The sequence below is a fragment of the Heterodontus francisci genome, chromosome 19 (genome assembly GCF_036365525.1).
Source record: "Heterodontus francisci isolate sHetFra1 chromosome 19, sHetFra1.hap1, whole genome shotgun sequence".
In the NCBI taxonomy this organism is placed as follows: domain Eukaryota; kingdom Metazoa; phylum Chordata; class Chondrichthyes; order Heterodontiformes; family Heterodontidae; genus Heterodontus; species Heterodontus francisci.
Genome location: NC_090389.1, coordinates 42,182,359 through 42,208,097, shown reverse-complemented (window position 1 = coordinate 42,208,097; position 25,739 = coordinate 42,182,359). Strand labels below are relative to the sequence as shown.

At 42.9% G+C, this 25,739-nt stretch overlaps 1 protein-coding gene across 1 annotated transcript in view; it reads right to left on the bottom strand.

The window, feature by feature from the left end:
• Nucleotides 1-25,739, bottom strand: part of frmd4bb (FERM domain containing 4Bb) — a 393,899-nt gene that overhangs the window by 117,592 nt on the left and 250,568 nt on the right. Inside the window, exons 6-7 of the mRNA XM_068051541.1 lie at nucleotides 1,728-1,784; nucleotides 1,264-1,286 (exon numbers count right to left, since the gene is read on the bottom strand). Coding sequence (XP_067907642.1) covers nucleotides 1,264-1,286; nucleotides 1,728-1,784 — 80 coding nt within the window. The remainder of the gene's footprint in view (nucleotides 1-1,263; nucleotides 1,287-1,727; nucleotides 1,785-25,739) is intronic.

The following is a 25,739-nucleotide window of genomic DNA, read 5'->3' as shown; positions in this document are numbered from 1 at the left end:
AAGGCAGCAGCTCTGACAGTGCAGCACTCCCTCAGTATTGCATTAGAACGTTAGCACAGATTTTTTTGCTCAAATCTCCGGATTAAGTTTGAACTCACAACCCTCCAACACAGAGGCAAGAGTGATACCAACTGAGCCACGGCTGATTCAAGATAGGTCACTTCAAACAAGGCTTCAAATAGTGATGTAAATTCTGAATGATAATGTAACCTTTTGAACATCTCGATTAATTTCATGTTTAGATGAAAGTTAAATATCGTAATTTCCAATTAGGAATTCAATTACCAAGTTGCTTTGAATAACAACTGAAATTTTTAAAGCCGATCTTATGAGCATCACTTTGTTGTGTATACACTCCATTTGTAACCACTCCCCAATACAAACAGGGAGTGACAATCTTTGTGTATTCTCAAACACTATTATAAAGACCGGTCGTTGTTTTCAAATAATATGCTGTGTTTATTTAAGTAATTTGATTTCAAATGCCCAAAAAATCATGCAAAGGGGAGAGAACTATGGTGCTGATGTAATTATTTACTATAAGGCAGGGTGTTTGTAATTAAGTTCAAACCATGAAATATTTTTGGAAAGCCAAAAAAAATCCTAGGTTTAACAGCGTCATTTTCAACAGACACAAATTCAAACGAGTTAATCTCATGCCAGTTTTTCTCCTCACCAAAAGCTTTATACACATATAATCAGCAAGTGTAAAATTATGGTTTTAGAGCACAAAACTATTATCGTGTAGGAATGTTTTTCAAAGATAAATATGCAAACGTTTAGTAGTAGGCAGCTTTAACGAGCAGTTCCAATTCACACACCAGACTCTCACACACCAGACTCCCAGTAACCGTGAGGTCAAGTGTATGAAGAGAGAGGCCCTACCAGGGCAGCTGTGAGAGAAAGCTGCACATTGAGCTTCAAAACCAAGCAGCTGACAAATTTGATCATCTTGATGCATACATTACCCTTCTGAGGTTGTCCTGTTACAGGTTTGACAAAAAGAAAGCAGGCTGAGTCCATGACAAACTCACATTACTTCCGTTTACATTAACTGGAAAAAAAATCGGCTGTAACTCACATCGAACATTAATAAAAGCGGCAGCGAGACAGAAATTACACAAAAAATGTAATCTAGTTTTACGTGCCAAAAGGAGTTTGTAAAATTAAAACACATTTACGCTACTCTCAATTAGGTTTTCATGTCAGAACTTATTTTTGACGGTAAATTCAATATAATAGACGCAAGGGTTTATTTCTTACCTGATGTAATCTCCTTTCGTTTCCTAGAGAATTGGAAAAGGAATAAGGATCATTCAGTATCTGCACAGAATGCAACATAAATCAAATTTTTAAAAAAACAGAACTGCCAAGTCCCTTAGTTATTAATTGAGTCTGTAGACGAACTGTAAAACTACAAAAGCAGACTACATCAGCATGCAAGAGTCCAATGCGGACAGGAGCAACTCTCCCCCAGCAACAAGAAACACAAGGTGAGAGAGAGGTGGCGCCGCACACACCAGCTCACAAACAGACCAGATCCAGAACACTGAACACAACACGCCGCCTGGAATGTGCGAAAACAAGGCAGCCGGCAAAGCGGAGGGGAGCCCCACTCCTCGCTGAAGCGCCTCCTGTAAACTCTCAGGCTGAAGCTGCCCCAGTGCAAGTTTCTGCGAGCGGAGCGGACAGGCTCCAGCAAACAAACCTGCTGCAACTCCTCTTACCTGCAGTACGTACGCAGCTAACTCGAACACCGTCTCGCTGTCCACCTCAATGTCGCCCTATGGAGAAAGGCAGAGAGAAGTTCAGCCATCAGGCTCTGGAGAAATGTGGCGAGCGGAGTTCGGACAGTGGACACTCCCTCCCTCTACCTCCAGGACTCGGCCATACCACACTGGCTGGGGGGGGGGGGGGGTTATTACAACTCACAGACACCGACAAATCTACAGTTTTCACCCCACCACACATACTCACTCCGCTTCATATGCACTCGCAAACATATATTAAAACACACTCTGTACCCTAGGTAAAGAGTGGAGAAGTCCCGGCTCTGGCTATGCCTGAGGTGTGGGCTGGGCACTCCTTACGCCGCTTTGGTTGAGGCTCAGTGACCAGGTTGGGTCACATTGGGAGATAAGAGGGAGCTGGAAGAATAAGAGGAGACGGCGGCAGGAGCAGCTTTATCCTGACACGGAGAAAGTAGTGAGTTAGAGCGAGCTCACTCTCTCCTTTGAAAAACACCAGTGCTTTGTTACTTGAGTGGGAGTTTGCCCGAGTTAGCCGCTCATTGCCTGATTCACAGCCACTGAGGCAATGAGTTGTAAAATATGGAGGTTCATGCAGATGAGTTAGAGGAGAAAGTGCAACTTTTTTGTGTTTGTGCAATTGAGTTACGAAACGTATCGACGTATTCGCCCTGCAAAGAATTATATTTAGTTATATTTCGGGACAAACCCTTCCCTGTTCTTAAATAAAATTCGGATATATTGGCCCCAGAGTCAAGCCTGCCAATAATGACATTGGTCTCTTTTACCCATCTCCAGTATTCTCCCTGCAGTTGAACCCCTCCCTCTGGCCTCTTACTCTCTCCTGATCTTTTCATTGAGAAGTGCTGGTGTGACATCAGCCATCTCAATTTCTCTGCTCCCCTCAGTCACTGTATTCTGTCCAGTTCGGAACTTGTAGCACTCTGTTGTTGCAGGTCTAGCCCTGACGTTGTCATCAAACCGACTATTGACAGTTCTGATGAAGGAGCATGGACTTGCAACGTTATCTTTACTTTTCTCTCCACAAATGCTGGCTGCTGAATATTTTGAGCGTTTTCTGTTTTGATGCTGTTGTTGTCTGGTGAATTGATTAGAAGTTGAATGCCAACTCTCCGACACTTCCTCCAACCCCAGACCTCCAAACATCAAGCCATCGTCTCCTGACATCTGTCACTGACCTCATCTTCTCTGGCGATCTTCTCTCCAAGGCTTCCAACCCCATAGACCCCCAACACCAAACAGCCTGCCTCTTCCCCCTTCCCAAGATCCACAAACAGGTCTACCAGAACAGTGCTAATGCTTCAGCCTGTGCCTGCCCCACTGAACTGATTTCTTCATATCTTGACTTTTTTTTCTACCCTTGTCCAGTCCTTTCCCTCCTACATCCATGACTTGATGCCCTCCATCACTTAAATTGTCTCCTCTTCACCATGGACATCCAAACCCTCTACATTTCCATCCCCCACCAGGTTGGTCTGAGGGCTTTTCGCTTCTTCCTTTAACAGAGGCCCAACCAGTCCCCATCCACCACTACCACCCTCCTCCGCCTGGCTGAACATGTTCTCACATTGAACAACTGCTCCTTCAACTCCACTCACTTCCTCCAAATAAAAGGTGTTACTGTGGGTACCCACATGGGTGCTAGTTATAATAAAAGCAAAATGCTGCAGATGCTGGAAATCTGAAATAATAACAAAAAGTGCTGTAAATGTTCAGCATCTGTGGAGAGAGAAACTGAGTTCACCTTTCAGGTCACTGATCTGTTTCTCTCTCCACAGAAGCACTTTTTGTTTTTATTGGGTCCTAGTTATGCCTGGTATTTTTGTGGTACATATGGAACTTTCCTTGTTCCAGTCCAAGTCAAAAGGCGGTGGAAGCAGAGTCTTTGAATATTTATAAGGCAGAGGTAGATAGATTCTTGATAAGCATGGGGGTGGAAGGTTATCGGAGGTAGGTGGAAATGTGGAGTAACCAGTTCAGCCATGAACTTATTGAATGACGGAGCAGAAATGTTGGGGAACACAGGGCTTAGTGAGAGAGGGGAACTGAAAGAAATCAGTATTAGTAGAGAAATGGTGTTGGGGAAATTTATGGGATTGAAGGCTGATAAATCCCCAGGGCCCGATGGCATGCATCCCAAAGTACTTAAGGAAGTGGCCCTAGAAATAGTGGATACATTTGTGGTCATCTTCCATGATTCTATAGACTCTGGAACAGTTCCTACAGATTGGAGGGCAGCTAATGTAACCCCACTATTTAAAAAGGGAGGTAGAGAGAAAGCAGGGAATTATAGACCAGTCGGCCTGACGTCGGTAGTGGGGAAAATTCTAGAGTCCATTATCAAAGATTTTATAGCCGAGCACTTAGAGAACAATGGTAGAATTGGGCAGAGTCAGCATGGATTTATGAAAGGGAAATTATGCTTGACAAATCTACTAGAATTCTTCGAGGATGTAACTAGTAGAGTTGATGAGGGGGAGCCAGTGGATGTGGTTTATTTGGACTTTCAGAAGGCTTTCGACAAAGTCCCACATGTAAAATTAAAGCACATGGGATTGGGAGTAGCGTATTGCGATGGATAGAAAATTGGTTGGCGGACAGGAAACAAAGAGTAGGGATAAATGGGTCTTTTTCCGAATGGCAGGCAGTGACTAGTGGGGTACTGCAGGGATCGGTGCTAGGACCCCAGCTATTTCCAATATACATTAATGATTTAGATGAGGGAACTAAATGTAATATCTCCAAATTTGCAGATGACACAAAACTGGGTGGGAGGGTGAGTTGTGAGGAGGATGCAGAGAGGCTTCAGGATGATTTGGACAAGTTGAGGGAGTGAGCAAATGCCTGGCAGATGCAGTATAATGTAGATAAATGTGATGTTATCCACTTTGGTAGCAAAAACAGGAAGGCAGATTATTATCTGAATGGCTATAAACTGAGAGAGGAGAATATGCAGCGAGACCTGGGTGTTCTCGTACACCAGTCGCTGAAGGTAAGCATGCAGGTCCAACAGGCGGTAAAAAAGGCAAATGTTATGTTGGCCTTCATAGTGAGAGGATTCGAGTACAGGAGCAGGGGTGTCTTGCTGCAATTATACAGGGCCTTGGTGAGGCCACACCTGGAATATTGTGTGCAGTTTTGGTCTCCTTATCTGAGGAAGGATGTTCTTGCTATAGAGGGAGTGCAGCGAAGGTTTACCAGACTGATTCCTGGGATGGCGGGACTGAAGTATGAGGAGAGATTGAGTCGGTTAGGATTATAATCGTTGGAGTTCAGAAGAGTGAGGGGGGATCTCATAGAAACCTCTAAAATTCTAACAGGACTTGACAGGGTAGATGCAGGAAGGATGTTCCCGATGGTGGGGGAGTCCAGAACCAGGGGTCATTGTCTAAGGATACGGGGTAAACCTTTCAGGACGGAGAGGAGGAGAAATTTCTTCACCCAGAGGGTGGTGAGCCTGTGGAATTCGCTACCACAGAAAGCAGTTGAGGCCAAAACATTGTATGTTTTCAAGAAGGAGTTAGATATAGCTCTTGGGTCTAAAGGGATCAAAGGGTATGGGGCGAAAGCGGGAACAGGCTACTGAGTTGGATGTTCAGCCATGATCATAATGAATGGCGGAGCTGGCTCAAAGGGTTGAATGGCCTACTCCTGCTCTTAATTCGTCTGTTTGACTTGGGCACCCTCCCTCACCTCTTTTTCCAGTGCATTGCTGACTGTATCTCTGCTGTTTCCTGCTCTCGCCCTGAACAGGAAAATTTCATCAACTTTACTTACAACTTACACCCTTCTTCTCCCTTTACATGGTCCATCTCCAACTCTTTCCTTCCCTTCCTCGACTTCTCTTTCTCCATTTCGGTGGATAGCCTATCAACAAATATTCACTATAAGCCCTCTGACTCCCACAGCAGCATCGATTTACACTTCCTCACACCCTACTTCCTCTAAGGTCTCCATTTCATTCTCCCAGTTTCTCCGTCTATGTCGCATCTGTTCTGATGATGCAGCCAAACCAGCGCTTCTAATATGTCTTCCTTTTTCATCAACCGAGGATTCCCCTCCACTGTGGTTGCAGTGCCCTCAACTGTGTCATTCCCATTTCCTGCACTTCAGCTCTCACTCCTTCCCTTCTCTCCCAGAACCACGATCGGGTTCCCTTTGTCCTCACCTTCCACCTCGCCAGCCTCAGTATTCAATGGATCATCCTCTGCCATATCCGCCACCTCCAGCGTGATGCCACTACCAAATGCATCTTCCCTTCCTCTCCTTTCAGAATTCCGAAAGGACTGTTCCCTCCATAACATCCTGGTCCACTCCTCAATCACCCCCAACACCCCCTCCCTTTCCCATGGTACCTTTCCATGCAAGTGCAGGAGATGCAACCTCTGCCCTTCTACCTCCGCTCTCCTCACTCTCCAAGGCTCCAAATATTCCTTCCAGGTGAAACAGTGATTTTCTTGGACTTCTTTCCGTTTAGTATGTTGTATTTGCTGCTCAAAATGCAGGCCAATCCAGAACCAGCCTCTCAAGAAATGGCCTTCAGAACCATCAGCAACCCCCCCTACCTAAATGGATTGTTTGCTGCGTGTCCATCATCTTTCGTAGATGGAAGGATGCCAACCCTATTCTCTGCTCACAATGCAGTCTGCTCAACATTGGAGAGATCGGGTGACTGCTTTGCAGAACACCTCTATTCAGTCCACAAGCGTGACCCCAAGCTTATGGTTGCCTGTCATTTTAATTCTCCACCACGCTCTCATGCTGGCCTCTCTGTCCTCGGTCTCCTGCAGTGTTCCAATGAAGCTCAAGGAACAGCACCTCATCTTTAGATTAGGCACTTTACATCCTTCTGGCCCCAACAGTGAGTTCAACAATTTCAGAGCATAATCTCTGCCTCCATTTTGTTTCCTTTTTCATTGTAGGTTTCAGTTTTACCCTCGTTTTTACTTTCAGAGGGCAGCTGTTTATCATTCTGCCATTCACACCTCCTCCAGATGCATCTTCTGTTTCTTTACATGTCCCATTACCAATCCCTTTGGCCTTACACCACGAACTCTTTTGTAATTTAATCTCGCTTATCTTCCATCCATTCACAGACATTCCCTTTTGTTCTTCTTCCACCCTCCCACCTTATAGTTGCTTAAAACCTATCTCATTTCTAACTTTTCCCAGTTATGATGATAGTTCTTTGACCTGAAATGTTAACTCTGTTTCGTTCTCCGTAGATGCTACCTGACCTGCTGAGTATTTCCAGCATTTTCAGTTTTCATTACTACCAATAATAAAACTGGTTTGAAGAAGCTGTAGATTATATTTTATCATTAAATTTTAATCATCCTTTTAGTTTAAGTACGAACATATGAACTAGGAGCATGAGTAGGCCATTCGGCCCCTCGAATCTGCTCGCCATTCCATAAGATCATGGCTGATCTGTTTGTGGACTCAACTCCATTCTCCTGCCTAACCACCCCCCAGCCGTACTCTCCTCTTCCACCCCCCCCCCCAGATGTGCACTCTCCTCTCCTTCACACTCACGTACACTGTCCTCACCCCCACGCACGTTGTCCTCCCCCTCACCCCGCACGCACTGACCTCACCCCCCCACACATACACTTCTCTCCCACCCCCATGTGCATTGTCCTCACCCCCCACACACACACTGCTCTCCCCCCTCCACATGCACTGTCCTCACCTCCCCCCACACACACTCCTCTCCCCCCTCCATATGCACTTTCCTCACCTCCCCCCACACACACACTCCTCTCCCCCCTCCACGTGCACTGTCCTCAGCTCCCTCCACACACACACTGCTCTCCCCCCTCCACATGCACTGTCCTCACCTCCCCCCACGCACACACTCCTCTCCCCCCTCCACATGCACTGTCCTCACCCCCCACACACACACTGCTCTCCCCCCTCCACATGCACTGTCCTCACCTTCCCCCACACACACACTCCTCTCCCCCCTCCACGTGCACTGTCCTCACCTCCCCCCCCCCACACACACACTCCTCTCCCCCCTCCACATGCACTGTCCTCACCTCCCCCCCCCCACACACACTCCTCTCCCCCCTCCACATGCACTGTCCTCACCGCCCCCCACACACACACTGCTCTCCCCCCTCCACATGCACTGTCCTCACCTCCCCACACACACACACTGCTCTCCCCCCTCCACGTGTACTGTCCTCACCTCCCCCCACCCCATACATACTCCTCTCCCCCCTGCACGTGCACTGTCCTCACCTCCCCCCACACACACACTGCTCTCCCCCCTCCACGTGCACTGTCCTCACCCCCCACCCACACACTCCTCTCCCCCACCATGCGCACTGTCCTCACCCCCCACTCACACACTCCTCTCCACTCCACCACACGCATGGTCCTCACCCCCCAACATGCGCATTTTCCTCAAATCCCCCTCACTCACTCTCCTCTCCCCCCCCCCCCCAACGTGCTCTCCTCTGTCCTCAATGCGCATTTTCCTTACCTTAAGGAGAGCTACATTATTTGCTAAGTAGTTGCCGTCATCGTATAGACAGTATTCTGGAAGTACCACACTGCATTCAGAGTAGAATTGGCAATAGTAGTATTTTGATAAAAGGTCACAGACCTGAAACGTTAACTCTGTTTCTCTCGCCACAGCTGCTGCCAGACATGCTGAGTATTTTGAGCTTTTTCTGTTTTTATTTCAGATTTCCAGCATCCGCAGTATTTAGCTTTTGTGCTTGTAGTATTGGCAGTGTTCTGAAAGCAGCACACCTTCTCTGTTTTGGATGGTTCTATCCTCAACAAAAATAATGTCTTTTGTAAATGGAGATTGAGAATAATATTTCATCCACTCAGTTTTGGTTCTATGTTCTGTCTTTCCAGGTTAAGTAAGATCAGTGTCAGATGTGATGGTGAATCTATTGCATCATGCTGTGACAGGAAAATAGGGTCAGGCTGTAGGGTGGGAGCATGCAGCTGCAATCTGCTCAGCACGCCTGCATTTTAAATGGCCCTCGAGCAGTAGGGATGCTTCTTTTATATTAATTTTTTTTTAATTGGCTGATTGTCAGTGCCACAATTACAGTTTTATTCGACTAGCAGCAATGCCAATTAAGGAAGCCTGCAGCTCCAGAGGAAGGGGCTTCCCTTCAGTGACCATTTTAAAAATTAAAGGATAGAAATTAGTTGGCAATCTCATTTTAAATGGGTTAATAATTTCAATTGAGGGGCAAATTTGTTAGAAGTAAATTAACCATTCATACTAACAAAAGAACGTTGAGCGTTCTTACAGCAATATTAAATTTTCCGTGTGCAAGGGGGTTGATGTTTGCTTATTTAACAACAGTTCAGAAGATTATATGGCCGTGAAGCTTTATGAGACAATCTGAGGATGTGAGTAGTATGGTATAAATGTTAAGTTCTTTCTTTCACAGTTGTGAAGACATTTTTTGCAGAGAACAGTTTTTATTATTTTATTAGCATACAATGTAAATAATGTGCTAGTAATTAAAATATGTAGAAAGATACAGAAATCTGACGATGTTCCAGACCCCCAGAATCCCATCAAAGACTACCCTCGAGAATGGGATCTTAGTTTGAAAAATGTATGCATTACACGTTCAGTATGAACGTTTGAGTTTTTGATCTTAACTAATTTACCATACAGCATTGTATTTGCTGATAGGGATTTTTAAGATCTTTTGTCATGTATCCACAAGTTTTATTTTAAGTTGACTTTTGTTGAAGTATTGTGTGTTAATGACATGTTCAAGGGAACTTGGCTGGGAGGATTGTTAGAGCCAGTCAGTGAGAGGGAGTTGAATTTTCATCCCCCTCACACTGTACAGTTCAGTAACTCCCAGTTACCAATTATGTCATCAGCAATCCTTTTGAAATATTCAAAACACAGGCTGTATAATTATATCGTGATTCTTTACATTTTCTTAAACTGAATACTGATGATGAGATCCCTATAAATGATTGCAGTAGAGATTTCTTTGGCGAGTAAAATCTCTTGTAAAGAAAACATTTTTTGTTAACTGGATGTTATTCAAGGTTATTTTGCTCTTGTTGATAGTAGGCTGATTTTACTTGTGATTACATACGATTTATATTCTTATAAAACGCAAGAAGTTCATAAGTCTGTTGTAAAAAGGCTGAAGACAGTATGTTTAGAATCCATTAGCAGAATGATAAGAATGCCAACAGAAATAAAAATTTGTTGAAAATTTTATCCAGGTGTTTCCAGAGTTAGGAGCAACAGAATGGCAATGCAGTTGCTTGGCTCTGGTGTTGAAATAGCTAAGGATGAAGTTGAAAAATACATTGGAGTATTCATTGACTCGGTGCTGAAAATGTCTGACCAGCACAGAACAACAATCAACAAAGCGGGTAGAATATTGCACACTACAGCCAAAACAGTAGAGTACAAGTCAAAGGAAGACATGATCAAAGTGTACAGTGCTCTGCTCAGAAGGAAACTAAATACTCTGTCCAGCTCTGGTTACTGAGATACAAGAGAAACATTCAAGCACTGGAGACAATGCAGAGAAGAGCCACAAGAGTGATCATCAGTCTTCGAGCTCCAAATTATGAGGAATGATTGGAAAAACTTTGACTGATAACTGAGAGGTGCACTTATAGAGGTATACAAAAGTATAAACAGTATGGAAAAATAAATCTGGTAAATTACTTAAAAACGTGAGAGTAATGCCAGGGATCACAGGTTTAAACTATTAAAAGGCAAAATTTTGGACTGATATCACAAAAGTCTTCTTCACACATAATGTTAACACATAGAATGAACTCCAGGTAGAATAGTAAAAGTGACATGATTGGAATATTTTAAGAACCAGCAGATGCTGCATTGGGTCTTGCCAACTGGAAGAGCTGAATGGCCTCCTTCATCCATTCTTTGATAAGCTGCCATTTTTTCTGGATGTAAATTGGCTGAGCACTCAGCTTGCTTGCAATTGCAAGCAATGCAGTTTTCCTATAGCCAGCCTATGTGGCCCTTCCCAGCCATCAGAACAGTCAGGCAGCCAAAAATGAGGTCACAGGTCTTGCTATTCAAACAGCTGCATGTACGCAATTGTTGCTGCTGCCACTGTGGTGGAATCTGCCCTGCAGTAACATAGAGCAGCAGTGGAAGTGTACAGTGATCCAAACCATAAGCATCTCTAAGCACTTAGTCAATATTGCTTTATGGCCAATCCACTAGGAGGTGGGCTTCAACAGATACAGGAAAGGATCTACTCGCTTTCACTTACTTCTCTGAGTTGACCAAGTAAAATACTTGCAAAACTTTACCTCTATTGGAAATCAAATGTTAATTTTATCAACTGCTTTCCTTGTTTGAGCTGGCTGTAAACCTGTTAGTAACTTGATTTCATACAGTTCCCAAAGCTTCATGAATATCCCATGCAGCAGATGTGTCTGTTATAAATGTACATCATGTGGATATTTTGTGTTTAGATTCCAAGAAGTAGTAGGCCTAATACACCTCAGATAAGCATTTAAGTTATAATTATCTTAAACATGAATCAAACATTTCCTGTATATTAGAAATAATAAAACTCTAAACAGCAATTTTGAACATTTTGCAGTATTTATTGCATAACACCCAGTGATAAACTTGTCAATCTAAAAGAAGCCAAACTGATGTTTTATACATAACAACATGTTCTCTGCTACAGGATAGTCTTTATCCTCTGAGCCTGTATGGTAAAGGTTTTGATAGGAGGATAATTTGAATACTTTTTCGTAACTTATTTTAAAATGTTTAGATATCAGTACGAGCGAAAAAAATAGTGCAGTAGTCTTTCAAAGACGTAAGCCATTCCCAATTCAACAACACACACTGTCTGTGTAATGGACGTGAACATGATCTAAACCTATTGCATTTACCGTTTGTCAAGGGAAATGGAAAATCAATTTATTATTAAAGAGTGTTGCAGCTCTGATGTATGTCTGCTTAGGAATGCAGTGGAAAGTGCTTTGACCTTGTGTTGTCATTTACACTGAAATATTACTAGCTAGCAGTTACCTATAACATTCCCATGGTCAGGTTTTTATTGTCAAATGGGCATCTGTGTGCAAAGGAATACTTTTTAAAGGAAGAAGGCACATGCTCATCTACCTTTGTGTTGTCAGTTCCTTAGGAATGAATAAAAATTTGGAAAGGTTTTAAGTTTGGGTGGTGATTGCTAATTTGACCCTTCCCATTCATCTGTAGGATATAGGTTTGAATCCAACTAGGAGTGACGAAATATAAATATAAATAACATGTATATCACATTTAATGTAGTAAAACGTCCCAAGTTGCTTCGCAGGAACATTATAAAGCAAAATTTGAAACCGAGTCACGTAAAATGATACTCGGATAGATGGCCAAAAGCTTGGTCAAAGAAGTAGGTTTTAAGGAGTGTGTTGAAGGAAGAAAGAATGGTAGAGAGGCAAAGTGGTTTTGGGAGGGAACTCCAGAGCTTAGGGCCTCAGCAGCTGAAAGCACAGCTGCCAATGGTGAAGCGACTAAAATCAGGGAAAGTCGAGGTCAGAAGTGTATTCTCTGTTGTAGGAGGCGCAGCAACAAATTTGTGCACAGCGGAACTACACAACAGCAAAGTGATAACAACCAGATAATCTGTTTTTGTGATGTTGATTGAGGAATAAATATTAGCCAGGCCACCTGGGATATCTCCTCTACTCTTTCCTGAAGTAGTTCTAACACCTCAGCCACTGGAAATCTCAGTGGCACCGAAAGGCTGATGATCACAGCTCCATGCAATTGTTTGAGAGTGCATGCAGGAACATCAGCTTTCCCCCACTCAAAAATAGGATCATAAGAAATAGGAGCAGGAGTAGGTCATTCAGCCTGTCGAGCCTGCTCCACCATTCAAACAGATCATAGCTAATCATCTACCTCTACGCCATTTTTCCCCACTGTTCTCATATCCCTTGATGTCATTAGTATTCAGAAACCTATCAATTTCTATCTTGAATATGCTCAATGATTGAGCTTCCACAGACCTCTGGGGTAGAGAATTCCAAAGACTTATCACTCTCTGAGTGAAGAAATTCCTCCTCATCTCAGTCTTAAATGGCCTGCCCCTTATTCTAAGACTGCGTCACCTCTAGTTCTAGACTCACCAGCCAGAGGAAACGTCCGATCTAAATCTACCCTGCCACGCCCTGTAAGAATTTTGTAGGTTTCAATGGATCGCCTCTCATTCTTCAAAACTCTAGAGAATACAGGGCCAGTTTCTGCAATCTCGCCATCCCACGGATTAGTCTGGTGAACCTCCGTTGCATTTCCTCTATGGCAATATGTCTTTCCTTAGATAAAGGGGTGGCACAGTGGTTAGCACCGCAGCCTCACAGCTCCAGGGACCTGGGTTCAATTCTGGGTACTGCCTGTGCGGAGTTTGCAAGTTCTCCCTGTGGCCGCGTGGGTTTTTGCCGGGTGCTCCGGTTTCCTCCCACAGCCAAAGTCTTGCAGATGATAGATAAATTGGCCATTGTAAATTGCCCCTAGTGTAGGTAGGTGGTAGGGAATATGGGATTACTGTAGGGTTAGTATAAAATGGGTGGTTGTTGGTCGGCACAGACTCGGTGGGCCAAAGGGCCTGTTTCAGTGCTGTATCTCTAAATAAATAGAGACCAAAACTGTACACAATATACCAGGTGTGGTCTCACCAAGGCTTTCTACAATTGAAACAATACATCTTTACTCCTGCACTCAAATTCCCTTGCAATGAAGGCCAACATACCATTTGCCTTCTTAACTGCTTGCTGCATCTGCATACTAGCTTTTACTGACTCATGAACAAGGACATCCAGATCTCTTTGAACATCAACACTTCCCAATCTCTCACCATTTAAGAAATACTCTGCCTTTCTGTTTTTTCTACCAAAGGTGGTCACTTCACACTTATTCACATTATATTCGATCTGCCATATTCTTGCCCATTCACTTAGCCTGTCCAAATCCCCTTGAAGCCTCCTTGCATCCTCCTCACAACCTACATTCCCACCTAGTTGTGTGTCATCAGCAAATTTGGAAATATTGCAATTGATTCCCATATCCAAATCATTTATGTAGATTGTGAACAGTTGTGGCCCAAGCACTGATCCTTGCGGTACCCCACTAGTCACAGCCTGCCATCCTGAGAATGACCCATTTATTCCTACTCTCTGCTTTCTGTCTGTTAAACAATTCTCAACCCATTGCAGTATATTACCCCCAATCCCATTTACTCTAATTTAGTTTACTAACCTGTGTGAGACCTTATCAAAGGCCTTCTGAAAATCGAAATACACCACATCCACTGGTTCTCCTTTATCTATGCTACAAGTAATATCCTCAAAAAACACCAACAGGATTGTCAAACATGATTTCCTTTTCACAAATCCATATTGACTCTGCCCAATCATGTCATTATTTTCCAAGTGTCCAGTTATCTCAAACTTTATGATAGATTTTAACATTTTCCCTCCTACTGACATCAAACTAACAGGTCTGTAGTTCTCATGTTTTCTCTCTTGCTCCCTTCTTAAATAGTGGGGTTACATTTGTTACTTACTAGTCTGCAGGAACTCTTCCAAAATCTATAGAATTTTGAAAGAGCCACCAATGCTCCACTATCTCTATAGCCACCTCCTTCAATACTTTAGGATATAGCTCATCTGCTTCAGGGGATTTATCACCTTTCAATCCAATACATTTTTTGAATACTACCTCTTCATTGATACTAATTACTTTCAGTTCCTCATTTTTGAAAGTCCATTGGTTCCCCAGTATACCAGGGAACTGATACCGAACAAATTGTTGGATATGCAGGCTGACAGGTCCCTGGGTCCTGATGGACTTAGAGAGAGATACAGCACTGAAACAGGCCCTTCGGCCCACCGAGTCTATGCCGACCAACAACCACCCATTTATGCTAATCCTACATTAATCTCATATTCCCTACCATTCTCCTGCCACCTACCTACACTAGGGGCAATTTACAATAGCCAATTTACCTATCAACCTGCAGGTCTTTGGCTGTGGGAGGAAACCGGAGCACCCGGCGGAAACCCACGCGGTCACAGGGACAACTTGCAAACTCCACACAGGCAGTACCCAGAACTGAACCTGGGTCACTGGAGCTGTCAGGCTGTGGTGCTAACCATTGCGCTGTGCTGACTTCATCCTAGGGTGTTAAAAAAAGTGGCTAGTGAGATAGTTGATGCGTTAGTTTTAATTTTCCAAAATTCCCTAGATTTGGGGAAGGTTCCATTAGATTGGAAAATAGCAACTGTAACTCCTTTATTCAAAAAGGGAGGAAGACAGAAAGCAGGAAACAACAGGCCAGTTAGCATAACATCTGTCTAAAGCAAAATGTTAGAAACTATTATTAAAAGACGTTATAGCAAGGTATTTAGAAAAATTCAAGGTAATCAGGCAGAGTCAACATGTGAAAGGGAAATCATGTTTAATCAATTTATTGGAGTTCTTTGAGGGAGTTACAAGTGCTGTGGATAAAGGGGAACCGGTGGATGTATTGTACTTAGATTTCCAGAAGGCATTTGATAATGTGCCACATCAAAGGTTATTGGGGAAAATAAAAGCTCATGGTGTAGGGGGTAACATATTGGCACGGATAGTAGATTGGCTAGAAAACAGGAAACAAAGAGTAGGCATAAATGGGTCATTTTCTGGTTGGCAAGATGTAAGGAGTGGTATGTCACAGGGATCTGTGCTGGGCCTCAACTTTTCACAATTTATATTGATGACTTAGGCGAAGGGACCAAATGTATGGTTGCTAAATTTGCTGATGACACAAAGATAGGTAGGAAAGTAATTTGTGAAGAGGACATAAGGGGGCTACAAAGGGATATAGATAGGTTAAGTGAGTAGGCAAAGACCTGGCAAATGGAGTATAATGTGGGAAAGTGTGAAATTGTACACCTTGGCAGAAAGAATAAAAAAGAAACATTATCTAAATGGTGAGAGATTGCAGAGCTCTGAGATGCAGAGGGATCTGGGTGTCCTAGTGCATGAATCACAGAACGTTAGTATGCAGGTACAGCATGTAATTGGGAAAGCTAATAGAATGTTATTGTTTATCACAAGGGGAATTGAATACAAAAGTAGGGAGGTTATGCTTCAGCTATCCAGGGCATTGGTGAGACCACATCTGGAGTACTGTATACAGTACTGGTCTCCTTATTTAAGCATGTAAATGCGTTGGAGGCCGTGCAGAGAAGGTTTACTAGACATACCTGGAATGGACAGGCTGTCTTACGAGGAAAGATTGGATAGGCTAGGCTTGTATCCGTTGGAATTTAGAACAGCAAGAGGCAACTTGATTGAAACATATAAGATCCTGACGGGTCTTGACAGGGTGGATGTAGAAAGGATGTTTCCCCTTGTGGGAGAATCTCAAACCAGGGGTCACTGTTTAAAAATAAGGGGTCGCCCATTTAAGACAGAGATGAGGAGAAATTTTTTCTCTCAGAGGGTTGTGAGTCTTTAGAATTCTCTTCCTCAAAAGGTGTTGCAAGCAGAATCTTTGAATACTTTTAAGGCAGAGGTAGATAGATTCTTGATAAGCAAGTGGGTGAAAGCTTATCGGAGGTTCAGCTATGAACTTATTGAATGGTGGAGCAGGCTCAAAGGGCCGAGTGGACTACTCCTGCTCCTAATTCGTATGTTCATATGTTATGGAAGATTTTCTATGTCTTCCTTCATGAAGACAGACAAAAAGTAATCGTTTAGTCTCTCCGCCATTTCCTCATTCTCCACCACAAACTCTCCTGTCTCCACCTGCAATTAACCCACATTCGTCCTTGCTAATCATTTCCTTTTCACATACCTAAAGAAGCTTTTACAGTCCGCCTTTATGTTTCTAGCTAGCTTACATTCATAATCTCTTTACCCTTTCTTTATCAGTTTCTTGGCCCTCCTTTGTGTGACTCTAAATCCTTGGGCTTACCACATTTTCTGGCAACCTTATAAGCCACTTCCTTTGACCTAATGCAATCCTTAACTTCTTTTCTAAGCCAGGGTTGATACACCTTTCCTGTTGGGTTTTTGTGTCTTAGAGGAATGTATATTTGTTGTATCCCATGTAATACTTCTTTAAATATTAGCAATTGCCTGTCTACCATCAGATCTTTTATTGTATTATCCCAGTCCACCATAGCCAACTTGCCCCTCATACCTTCATAGTTTCCTTTGTTCAGATTTAAGTCCCTAGTTTCAGAATAAGCTATATCTCTTTCAAACGTAATGTAGAAATCTATAATTTTGTGATCACTATTTCCTAATGGCTCCTTTCTAGCAAAGTTATTAATTAGCCCTTTCTCATTGCAGAATACTGAATCTTAAATAGTCTGATCCCTAGTTGATTCTTGAAAATACTGCTCCAGAAACCCATCTCATATACACTCCAGGAATTCTTCCTCCACAGCATTAGTGCTAATTAGGTTTACCCAATCTATATGTAAATTGAAGTTGCCCATTATTACTGTATTGCCTATGCTACATGCAGCCTTAATTTCTTGATTTATACCATGCCCAACATTACCACTACAGTTTGGTGGCCTATAAACAACTCCCACCAATGTTTGCTGCACTTGCTGTTTCTTAGCTCCACCCAAACTGATTTTATATCTTGCTCCTTTGATCTAAGATCCTGTCTCACTAATGTACTGATCTCATCCCTTATTAACAGTGCTACCCCACCTCTTTTCCCCTCCGCCTGTTGCTCCTAAATGATGAATATCCCTAAATATTCAGTTCCCAGACCTGGTCACCCTGTAACCATGTCTCCGTAATGACAATTAAATCATACCCATTTACCTCGATTAGATAATCTGAGCGTGCCATGTAGCTGTGATGTTTGCGTGTATCACTTTTTAAAAATCTATCCAATACTATATTGGCTCAGTGTCAATTTTGCTTCTGTGAAACACTTTGAGTCATTTTTCTAGGTTTAAGATGCTATTTAAATACAAGTTGTTGATGGTAAAACAGAACTAGGTGCAAGTGACAGGAGTTCTGTTGGTTTCAACCCAGTTCTCAGCAGGGATGCTACTCGAACACTGAATTGCTCACAATTTGCTTGAATGCCAACCTGAGAAATGCCAGAGGGATAGCTGGTGTGACAAATGGGAAAACAAAAGATTGAAGCAGTAGAATTTGCTCTTTCGATATTGGGATTAAAGTGCTTTATTGGGGGAAGAGTAGCAGGAGTTTTATTTTACATCTGGTCAAACTAAATTTGACCTGGGAATTCTCTTAAAAAGTTTGATACAAAAATTTAAAAAATGTTCTCGACCCAGAGTTGTTATTCCTGCCCTGAATATGCACAATGATCAAGTTAAGCAAAATTAAGTGTGAATTCAAACAAAAAAGTTTCATTAGATGATCACTTTCTGGTATTATGAAATGGTTTTGAATTTCTGCAATAATTTCTGCACATTATTTAGGACAAATAAAATTCAAGTGTAAAAAACTGGCCTCTATGAACTAGTAATAATGTTCAGTAGTCCATTTTATGTCAATTTGTTAACACCATCTTGCACTAGATATTAACCTTTTTGTACACTGCTGAAGTACTACTCTTTTTTTTTATTTAGAGATACAGCACTGAAACAGGCCCTTCGACCCACCGAGTCTGTGCCGACCATCAACCACCCATTTATACTAATCCTACATTAATCCCATATTCCTAACACATCCCCCCCTTCCCTCAATTTCCCTACCACCTACCTATACTAGGGGCAATTTATAATGGCCAATTTACCTATCAACCTGCAAGTCTTTGGCGGTGGGAGGAAACCAGAGCACCCGACGAAAACCCACGCTGTCACAGGGAGAACTTGCAAACTCCGCACAGGCAGTACCCAGAATTGAACCCGGGTTGCTGCAGCTGTGAGGCTGCGGTGCTAACCACTGCGCCGCACACTGGGTATAGACAGATTAGTTAACCATGGAGGATCACAGCCAAACCTGTTCCTGTTCTTCAAAAATGTCCACATTTGCCAACTTTACTAGCAGGGGTGACTGGGTAGTGATCAGTAGCGAGAACACTCCCTAAGCTTGGAGCAGTGAGACCAATTTTACTTGACACGGCCCCTAGCTTAACCAATTTAGTACAACCTGGGACTTCTGAACTGTATGGCTCAGTTTCATGCTGCTTTTATCAACTGGACACTGGGAATCCTGATGTTTCCATTCTTTAACGCTGTCAAACGTCTCTAAATAACATGCTAGAGAATTAGATTATTTTGTCATATGTGTTTACTTTGTAGATTGATTTTGTAGATATTAGGAATATCATTGAATTCCCATGTTGGTTCTTATCCTAAATCATAGGATGTTTGGGAAGGTAGCTTCTATTACTGGATTCAGTTGTTTCTTGTACTTTACAAGTACTCAATTGCAACATGGAATGCTTCTGATTAGACATATTTTCCATGAATGAAAGATACGAAAATAACTTTAATATTGTAGTACTGAAGTAATATTGTCTAATTAACGGTTCATAAGCGTAATTGAAATAGTGGCTTAATAATGAATATTGTTACTTTGTGATTAAGACTCCCTAGTAAGTTATTCAGTGACTATTGAGCCATATATAGCAGAAAGACCCTACATTAGATTTTCAGCGTGTGTTAAGTTAGCTAACCATAGACATGGCAGCAGTACGGATACTACAATTGGTCTCAGGCCCCTTGAATTAGGGAGAGAAAAATTGGCCAAAATTTCTCCTGATCGAAGTGCGCACATATGAACATCAAGCTAGGATAGGATTGGTCTCAGCTATGATGCTTTCCACAGTTAAATAGCCTGATTACACTCACTGTCTCAACTCACAAATGAAGAATGGCCACCTGAGTGAAATGATACACAGTAACCATTGAGATTTGAAATAAAAACAAGAAACGCTGGAAATACTCAACATGTCTGGCAGCACTGACAAATATTAAAAATGTAAAAGATTTTAAGCAAGTGGGGGGTGGGGCAAGAGATAACAAAACAGAAGGTGTTGATAGGACAAGGTCACAGAGTATTACTGACTGGAAGGTCACGGAACAAAGGTAAATGGTCTGTTAATGGTGTGTTGAAAGACAAAGCGTTAGTACAGAGAGGGTGTGAATAGACTGTAAAGCACAAAGCACTCCAAGCATAAACATTTAAAAATTTAAAAAAAAACAGAAACAGTGGGTAGGCACAGTAGAAACAAACTAAACACACTAAAAAAACTAAAATAAAATTACCAAATAAAAAAGACCTAAAGTAAAATAACCAAATAAAAAATAACTAAACGTAAAAAGGGGGGCCCGTCATGCTCTGAAATTATTGAATTCAATGTTCAGTCTGGCAGGCTGTAGCGTGCCTAATTGGTAAATGAGATGCTGTTCCTCGATCTTGTGTTGATGTTCGCTGGAACACAGCAGCAATCCCAGGACAGAGATGTGAGCATGAGAGCGGTGGAGAGGGTGGGGGGGGTGGGGGTGGGGGTGTTGAAATGGCCAGCAACTGGAAGCTCGGGGTCATGCTTACAGACTGAGCGGAGGTGTTCCGCAAAGCAGTCACCCAATCTGCATTTGGTCTCCCCAATGTAGAGGAGACCACATTGTGAGCAGTGAATACAGTATACTACATTGAAAGAAGCGAGTAAATCGCTGCTTCACCTGAAAGGAGTGTTTGGGGCCTTGGATAGTGAGGAGAGAGGAGGTAAATGGGCAGGTATTACACCTCCTGCGATTGCAGGGGAAGGTGCCGTGGGAAGGGAACGAGGTGGTGGGGTAATGGAGGAGTGGACGAGGGTGTTGCGGAGGGAATGATCCCTTCGGAATGCTGACGGGGAAGGTAGTGGCATCACGCTGGATGTGGCGGAAGATGATCCTTTGGATGTGAAGGCTGGTAGGGTGGAAAGTGAAAGTGAGGACAAGGGGAACCCTGTCGCGGCTCTGGAAGGGAGGGGAAGGGATAGACACGGTTGAGGGCCCTGTCAACCACAGTGGGGTGGGTGGGGGGGGGGGGGGTGGAATTCTTGGTTGAGGAAAAAGTAAGACATATTAGAAGCATCTCTGATTAATCTTTACTAAGCTTTACTTGCTTAAAACCTTTTGCATTTCCAATATTTGTCAGTTCTGAAGAAGGGTCACTGACCTGAAATGTTAACTCTGCTTCTCTCTCCACAGATGCTGCCAGACCTGCTGAGTATTTCTAGCATTTCTTGTTTTTATTTCAGATTTCCAGCATCTGTAGTATTTTGCTTTTATTAACCATGGAGATTTGACCTATCGCTAATGACATCACCACAGGAGATGCCTAACCTTGTTTAATTGATTAAGAAACAGGTAAAAACTAATGGATCGCAGAGACTATGGATTCATACAAAAAGATACAGCAGTTATTCTCAATGTTCCCTGAGTGAAAAACATAAAAGTTCCTGATCTTGACCACACTACAATGCCCTCTCCTGGAAAGTGCTTATGTGTGGACATTAGCTGGTGATAGGATCAGGCTTGATTTGTTTATCCCCACCCACTGCAGAGTTGTCTTCCACCAATCACCTGAACATCATGACATAAACTTGTTGCATAAATTAGTAATTTTATTTCAACATGTCCTTAACTGTATATGGTTGCTTATTACATTTAGTCATGCTTGTTTCCCTTGTATGTATATTTCTTTATTCATTCATGGGATGCAGGCGCCAGTGGCTTGGCCAGCATTTATTGCCTACTCCTAATTGCTCTTGAGAAGGTGGTGGTGAGTTGCCTTCCTGAACCGCTGCAGTCCTTGGGATGTAGGTACACCAACAGTGCTGTCAGGAAGACTGTCCAGTGAAAGTGAAGGAACGGCGATGTAGTTCCAAGTCAGGATGGTGTGTGGCTTGGAGGGGAGTTTGCAGGTGGTGGTGTTCCCATGCATCTGCTGCCCTTGTCCTTCTAGGTGGTAGAGGTCGTGGATTTGGAAGGTGCTGTCTAAGGAGCCTTGGTGAGTTGCTGCAGTGCATCTTGTAGATGGTATACACTGCTGCCACTGTGCGTTGGTGGTGGAGGGAGTGAATGTTGAGGGTGGTGGGTGGGGTGTCAATCAAGCGGGCTGCTTTGTCCTGGATGGTGTCGAGCTTCTTGAGTGTGGTTGGAGTTGCACCCATCCAGGCAAGTGGAGAGTATTCCATCACACTCCTGACTTGTGCCCTGTAGATGGTGGACAGGCATTGGGGAGTCAGGAGGTGAGTTACTTGCCACAGAATTCTCAGCCACTGACCTGCTCTTGTAGCCACAATATTTATGTAGCTGGTCCAGTTCAGTTTCTGGTTAATGGTAACCCCCAGGATGTTGATAGTGGGGGATTCAGTGATGATAATGCCATTGAACAACAAGGGGAGGTGGTAAGATTCTCTCTTGTTTGAGATGGTCATTGCCTGGCACTTGTGTGACACGAATGTTACTTGCTACTTATCAGTCCAAGCCAGGATGTTGTCCAGGTCTTGCTGCATCTAGACATAGGCTGTTTCAGTACCAAAGGAGTCGTGAATGGTACTGAACGTTGTACAATCATCAGCGAACACCCTACTTCTGACCTTATGATGGAGGGCAGGTCATTGATGAAGAATCTGAATATGGTTTTGCTTAGAACACTACCCTGAGGAATTCCTGCAGCAGTATCCTGGGACTGAGATGATTGACCTCCAAACAACCACAACCATCTTCCTTTGTGCTAGTTATGACTCCAACCAGCGGAGAGTTTTCCCCCGATTCCCATTGATTCCAGTTTTGCTAGAGCTCCTTGATGCCATATTCGATCAAATGCTACCTTGATGTCAAGGGCAGTCACTCTGACCTCTCAATAGCTTGCATTTATATAGTGCCGTTAATGTAGGAAAATGTCAGCAATTCAGAGAAGCGTAATCGGGCACTAATTTACACTGAGCCAAAGAAAGGTTATTCAGAGTGGTGACTGAAAGCTTGGCCGAAGAGGTAGGTTTTATAGAGGATCTTAATGTAGAAGAGAGAGCGATGAAGAAGTTTTGGCAGGGTCTGGATGGCTGAAGGCATAGCCGCTAATGGTGGGGTGAGAAGAGTGGGGGAATACACAAGAGGCCAGAGTTTTCGGAGGTTGATAAAGCTCAAGGAGGTTACAGTTATAGGGAGGGGCAAGGCTTACACTTGCTGTTGTCTCTTTTATCATAAAATTCCTTATGGAAACTTGGTGGAAAACCATTTATGCATGTAAATTCATTTTCCACTGGACTTCGGTCCAAGTTTTGGTGATGGAGGGGGAGAATCCCTAAGCAAATTATGAGTGCCTGCATGTAATGCTATAGGAGTTCAACTCGCAAAAAATTAAAAATTAATAATATCCAAAAAGCCTTACTTCCTTTTGTCACACTTTTGCGTCAATTTTTTCCATTATATAATCCTGTGCCCACATTTATAATGGAAACTTCTATGTAAACATGTACTTTAATTACACATCAGTGATGGTGCTATAGCACCTCAGTTATGTATCTAAATTCCTCAGCAGCACTGCAGAGAAACCTTTATGCTCCAACCAGCTCTACTTTTTTGCTTCCCAAAGTAGAATAAATTTTGCTATACTATTAAAAATATAATACTGAAATATAGGACAAAATACATGAGTTTTTGAATTGGGATGGAATTTTGTCGATGTGCCACGGACCAATTATCTCCTGGTCTTGAACCCCGTTTCAACTAAAGACTGTATTTAGTCTTGATTCCCCATGTGTAACTCAACAAGAGTTGAGCTGATGGATTTGCCCGTCACTTCGACAGATTAGTGTTCAGCAAGGAGACTGGCTGTTCACTGTCTAGGTTGGTGTAGTCTCATGTGATGTTAAACCAAATCTTGGGTTGCAATTGGGTCTGCAAATCATTACATATGAAGTCACTGTTGGTGGGGTGGATGAAGGCACTGGCTTTGTGGTGTGCTTGCTTGTCCTGCAGGGAGCTGACTTTGATCTCAAATGTTGAGATTGCTTGATGACAGAGACTTTGCCGATTGGATTTATCCATAGTTTTTTCCCTATGTCGTGGGGTCCAACTTACAGGCTCTAAGACTGGCTTTCAGAATGTCTTTGTATCTAAGTTTGGGATGTCCTATGGTGCAGGTTCCTGTGCTCAGCTGGTTATAGAACACAACCTTTGGCATGTGGGAATCCTCCATGCAAACCACATGGCCGACGCAGCAAAGCTGAGCTCTGATGAGCATATCAGATATGTGGCACCTTGCAAGAACTTTGGTGTTCGGGATTTTGTCCTGCTACTTGATGTTGCTGATAGATTTTAAGCAGTGAAGGTGGAATGCATCTAATTGCTTTATGTAACACTGGTAGGTTGTCCATGCCTCACAAGCCAGAGAGGTGATGTGAGAACCTCTGCCTGGTAGACTTTGATCTTTGTTTTGAGTCAGACTCTATGTTCTCTCCAAAGCCTGGGGTGAGCCTTCAAAGGCTGAGCTTGCTTTTGCTAGGTGATGGGTGAATACATCATCCAAGGTGATGTTGTTGGAGAGAATACTCCTGAGATAGCAGAATTTCTGACATGAGTTGAGGGTGTATTGTTGATGCTGACGATGCGGTCTTGGAGTTTATGGCTGAGGCAGGTTGGTACAAGTTCTCTGTCTTTTTCAGACTTACTTGTAAGGCTGAAGTGTTCAGAGGCTTGAGCAAAGTGGTCAACAAGCAGCTAGATCTCCTCTGGAGTATGTGCTATTTGAGCACAGTCGCAGGAAAGAAGAGTTCACTTACTCGTTGTTCTTTGATCTTTGTGCCTTCGCAGATTGAAGAGGTTGCTGTCTGTCCTGAACTGAATGTGTACTCCTATGTCAAGATCTGAGAGTGCAGACAAGAGCATGGCTGAAATGTAGATGACAAATAGAACTGAAGCCATTATGCAGCCTTGTTTAGTGCCATTGGTGACAGGAAAGGCATCTGATAAGGCACCATTCTGGATCACACTGGCCATCATGCCGCCATAAAAATGAGCAGATGACCTTGATCATCTTTTCAGGGCAGCCATATTGTACCAACGCCTTCCACAGGCCTTCACGGTTTACTGTGTCAAAGGCCTTGGTCAGGTAAACGAAGACCATGTAGAGTTCCTTGTTCGGTTTTCTTGAATTTGACATGCCACAAAGATCATGTTGATAGACTCGATGTACCCAGAATCACAGTATGGCTTTCGTGCTGGACAAGAATTCAACTAGTATATATAATAATTTCACAATGCAAGTGATTCAGTTGGCTAAAGGCAATTTATTTCACATTATTGTTGCTATAAAAATATCATGCATGGAATCTTGCAGATAAAATGAAAGAATACTGGGTTTCCTTGGGCACCTGAATTCAAAACGCAGTCTTGACTGAGTCACACTCCAGCATTTGCTTGCTGTGAGTTAACTTTATCAGTCTGTCCTGCGTTCTCTGTGGGAGAGAAAGAAAAACAGGGAAGGATCTGTTCCTACATATCTTGATCACTTCCTGAAAGGTCAACCCAGTATCATTAATGGTATTTGTGGAGATGTCTCTGCCCAGCCTACCCGACTGAAGATGACAGTGTAGATATATGAGGCTAGGCTGGAGGTGGGTCATTAGCAAAAAATAAAATTGATTAATAAAGCTTTTTGAATCCCATTAAACAAAAAGATCCAGGAAATTGAAAACTAATATTTGCCTAGGTGTAAAAGTGAATCATTTACACATTCACACTTATTAAGACTCCTGGTTAATAACACTACTGCTTCCTGTTGTTGGTTACTATTACAATTTTGTTATCTGAACAGTAATTAAACTCATTCCAGATGCCTGCTCACTTTTCCATCATACTAGTTCCAACTGTTTTATTTTAACAAAGAACAATGCTCTTAACCTCCAGATATTGCTAACTTTTTTCCTGGTGTTATAGTGACTATAACATAATATATTCTTGAAGAAGTCCTAGTACGTT